This window comes from Lygodium microphyllum, chromosome 12 (assembly GCF_053477565.2).
Source record: "Lygodium microphyllum isolate KBCC chromosome 12, Lygodium_microphyllum_v1.1.10, whole genome shotgun sequence".
NCBI classification, from domain to species: Eukaryota; Viridiplantae; Streptophyta; class Polypodiopsida; order Schizaeales; family Lygodiaceae; genus Lygodium; species Lygodium microphyllum.
In genome coordinates, this window is record NC_141146.1 from 41,385,169 (window position 1) to 41,389,748 (window position 4,580).

Below are 4,580 nucleotides of genomic sequence, written 5' to 3' on the forward strand. Positions count from 1 at the left end.
AGGGTGGTGAAGGGCATGCATATGCTACAGTGGAGGAATCCTGGTGTCACGATGAGCTAGGCAGCTTGTGTGATTAAAGGAAGTACATGGTGGCTAGATAAACTACTTTACTTTTAGAGAGGGATTATGGCATTTGGACTTCTTCTTTAGGGTGCTTTGTTACCGAGGCGCATCCAGCGGAGTGCAACTACTGCAATGTCCATGGTGCATCCTAGGTATTCTTATTCATTGGTTGTTCACCTATGATTTGAGGGGGGGTATTAGAAGTGGTCATATCATAGGTTTACAAGTGTGCATAGCCTAATTTATGGGCATTATCTTTTTATTAATTGGCTGACCCATTTTATGGTAGGACAACTCCTTTATTTTTATCTATAAAAGGAGGGAGTATGGCTATATTCTATATTACACTTGTAGATTCTTGGGGTGGAGAGAGGGAGATTGTGGAGCGTATGAGATGAAGTTCAACCACTATACTCTTGACATAGCGGATTCCTATTCTTGGTTACATCTTCCGCATTGTCTCTTTTATTGATCTTGTGTCTTTCATTATTCTAGTGTGTGATTTTCTCTTCTAACACATTTTATTGCCCACAAAGGGCTATGAGTAGTGGGGAAGATGGACCATGTGAACACTTGTACATGCATACCCAATGGTGAATGTAGGTTGGACGAACTTTGGCTAGCTTGCATCTCATATAGTCCTTACCAACCATGCGTGCAATCTGATATAGTTGAGAAAGCTTCCTCCACCTTTGATTTGAAATAAACATCCTTCCAACTGTGAATATGCTTCTAACCATGGTGTAGAACACAAGTGCACACTCTTGAAATTTGCATCTTAGGCAACTTCCCATTGGATCTTCTTGATGACGAAAGAACCATTAGGGCCAAAAATGCTTAAAAAATTACAATTTTGTTAATCACGAGATTAATTAGAAAAGGACCAAAGAGAGTTTGCGATGTGTGCAAGAATACAATATTCTTGTCTTCTGTTTGTTAGAGATAGTAGAGCCATTTTGTGATTCTCTCCTCCTTTGTAGCCAAAATCTCCAAAGTCTGACATGTTTGGTAGTTCGAAAGTCCTTATTTACTTATAAAATATGAGAAAGGACATAATAAAGATGCTACGAAGTTAATAATAACTGTTTTGAAAGTTAAGAGCTTTCAATATTCTTTTTTGGCACCCAATATATTTTCATTAGTCTTCTTAGTATTCTTTTTAAGTTCATTCACATTTCTCGTTGAGCTTCTTTCTCTACAAATTCATTCAGTGCATGGCATCCACAAGGCGCCCTTCTTGTTTAGTAAACTCTTGTACTATTTATAGTCAGGGAGCTAATAGAAACTCGGAGCTGAAAACCTTTAGTATGAATGATTGGGTTACCATGCTGGCCTCTTGTAAGGGCTCTTAGAAGGTGAAAATTAGAAAACAAGAGGATATAAAACATCACTAGAAGGGACGTATCATGGCTTTCAAAATTATGCTTGAAGGATGGTTTGTCACACAAGTGATTTTTTTGAAGCATTTCTAGCCCTAATGACAATGTACTTGAAAAGAGATGGTTGATTGGTTTGCAAAAGTTAACATGTCATTGTAGTCACAAACATGAGAGTGAGAGAGAGAGAGAGAGAGAGAGTGTGTGTGTGTGTGTGCGTGCGAGTGAGCCACATGAAAACAATTGGCAAAGAGAGCACAACATTAGACTTCGTATGCAAAATGTCTCCTATTAGGAAACTTTCCTTGTCATTCCTAGGTTATACACAAAGCATGGAGATGTTGATTGTGGGCTTGGCCTGAATAGAGGGCATGCTACATCACACACCTTACAAAAATAGAGGACATGTTTGCTTAGTTTGAATGCGAGCAAGTAAGCAGGTGATGGGCATGCTTGGGGGACTCAATCTTGTGAAGCTTGGAGGGGTGGTCGGGGGTGCGTCAAGGGGCCTTAGCAAGGCGTAAGGGCAAAAATGAGATTCCATCGTTCTATGTAGTTCTCGTGTTTGGCCATGTTCCAAGTTGTGAACATGCGCGCTGTATAGGAAGGGGGCCCTTGATAGCAAGATGGGCAGGAGGAGGACAATGGACAAAAATGTGCTGTCTACAATTGCTTGTGTTCATCCTTCTTGGGTAGGATGTGCTAACACAGCGCCTAGATCCTCCAGGCTGGCATTGTTAAGCCCAATGCTGTGAAGAAGAAAGCTGTGAAGAATGAATGTTCAAGGGCCCAAAGGCTTGGGATGTTAGATGTAAGAAAGCTGATAAGCCTGGCTCTGCTGCTGCTTCGTAGGCAGCCATGGGGAGACGAGCTGAGCTGGTCCTTCTTCTGATGGGGCATGCGATTCTTGTGCGAAGGAAGATTGGGCATGCGGTTCTTCTCAGCGAAGGAAGATGAAGATTCATTCCCAAGTGAGTGACTGCTTCCGTTTCTGCGGCATGGCACGCACCTTCCAAGCCTATCTTTGATCTGATCTCTGCTCCGTCGGCAGCTGCCCGTCATAAGAAAAGGAGAAAGGAGACCTGCTCTGGCGAACGAATTCCCTGAGAGATGAGAGAGAGACACACGCAATTATGAGTGGTAGAAGGACGCCGTCTCACTCGCTGATGGTCTCTAGCTTGGGCATCCACGACCTTGATCTCCGTATCAGGTGATTCTTGTTGCCTGCTCCTGACGATGATGCAGCAGCAGAAAGCATGGCATCCCGCAGCTCCTGAGGTACCACAGGGCCGGACGAGTAGCTCTTCTGAATAATGCTGAGAGAGCTGGTCTCTGATCTCTCACTGCTTGGTTCTCTTCTAAAGGCATCATCATCACCATCATCTACATCCTCCACCAGTGGAGTTACCCTGCTCTGTCCGTACCATGAAGGCTTGCGGCCTTTGCTGCTCTTTTTGGCACTACTTGGGGCTGGAGAAGCTTCATCTGTTTTGTGGGACAGGGCAGAGATGAAGCAGGCCATCTGCTCCTGTGATATCCTGGTGCTGCTGCTCATCCTGTGCATGGGCAGGAGAAGGTAAGCGTGGCAGGGCTTCAAGTCTGTGTCTGCCGAGATCGGTGAAGGCCGATGGTTCCCCTTCTCGAGCTCCACCAAGAACTGGTTGGGGAATTCCAGCATCAGCTCGGCTGCCTTTAGCGATTGCTCGTAGAACTCGGAGATTCGGCCATCACATGAGTGCAGCACCTTGATGCAGCAATGATCAGGAGAGGCTCTCTTAAAGGCAGGGATGTTTTTGTGGCCAATGTACATACAGTTGCCCATGGCTTATGATCTGAGATATGCAGTAAGCTCTGATGGACTTGAGAGTCTGTCTGGCTGGTGTTGTGATGGATAGATCAATAGATAGACCGTGTGGTCTTATGAAGAGCTCCCAACTACTGTGCTGGGAAGCTGTGAGGAGTCTATAAAGAAGAAGCTGACGCATCGTCTGAAATATAGGTCGGGAGCAAACCACATGCAGCTAATGACTGACAGATAGAGTGTCAAAACATGAGCCAAACTTTAACAGACAGGAAGTGTACAGCTCTTCAATGCAACAGCACATCTTGTTTGCTGTTGCAAAAGCAGCCAATGTGGCCTGGCCATCAAAACAAGCTAGCTTTACCAGAGCTAGAGCCCACAGCTACAATGACAGGGATCAGCCTGCCGCGAATATCGCAAAGCTCCAGCCTCCAGCAGTCAGTCCGGCGTCACAGTAACAAGCTCTCGCTTCTCTCACATGGAACTGGGTGGCTTTCATCCCCGGCGATTTGTCTGCAAGGGTGAACTGAACTCATGAAAACCACCTAGAATTGCAGGGCCCTTACCCTTACCAAGGGTGCAGAAGTGTGATTGCACTGTCGCGAACGCAGGAAAAGGATGGTGCCAGTGTCTCCAACCACACCATCCAGATGCAACATCTCTGTGTCAGATGAAGGCAATCCAAGGGTTTGGAGCCGAAGCTTAGGTTCGTTTGGTCTAGACTGGGTCTCCCTTGCAAGGAGAGGTGTCGGGTGAAATGGGGATATGGTGTAGGGCTTGCTTGTGGGCAAGCTTAGCTTCAGGCCTTTGTGCACACACATTCCTTCGTTTCATTTTGTGACTAGCGAGACAGGGCTGTGCCTGTGTTGCAGTGTCTGACCCATTGGAACATGTCATCGAGCCTACACTTGTACATCCCGAGAGGACCAATCCAAGTCAGAAGTCAGTACCGTCCCTCCCTACGCTTGGAGATTTGAAGAGAGCAATTCTGCAATGCCATGTCCGAGTCAAGTCAGCTCACAAGAGAACAACCTCCCAATTGAACATGTAAGAGAAACCTCCACCCATAAACTTTTGAAGCTCGACCGTCAGGGCCTTTCGCCGTACCACTCCGTTTACTTATTCGGGCCCGAAAAAACTCTTCCTCTTGTCAGATCTTCTTCCTTGCTCCAATTTCAAGCGAAGGGAAGTAGGTGGTAGAGCACCCCAGTTTCTCATCTAGAGCTAAGGCTGCTACACTTGACGCAACAATCAAGACACATCCAACACCTAACTAGTATTTTCCTACACACATGCCAACAAATCCTACTAGGGAGCAATCAACTGCGATCGTTTGAACA

The 4,580-nt window shown here is 45.8% G+C and overlaps 1 protein-coding gene across 1 annotated transcript; it reads right to left on the reverse strand.

The window, feature by feature from the left end:
• Positions 1–1,711: 1,711 nt before the first annotated feature.
• Positions 1,712–4,347, reverse strand: LOC148027671 (uncharacterized). Its single transcript, XM_087689362.1, has one exon. The coding sequence runs from the start codon at positions 3,259–3,261 to the stop codon at positions 2,596–2,598; it is 666 nt and encodes a 221-aa protein (XP_087545488.1). The 5' UTR covers positions 3,262–4,347; the 3' UTR covers positions 1,712–2,595.
• Positions 4,348–4,580: the final 233 nt, after the last annotated feature.

Bases quoted from the DNA above. Each gene is read 5' to 3' on its own strand.
- LOC148027671 (XM_087689362.1), bottom strand. From the start codon at position 3,261: ATGGGCAACTGTATGTACATTGGCCACAAAAACATCCCTGCCTTTAAG.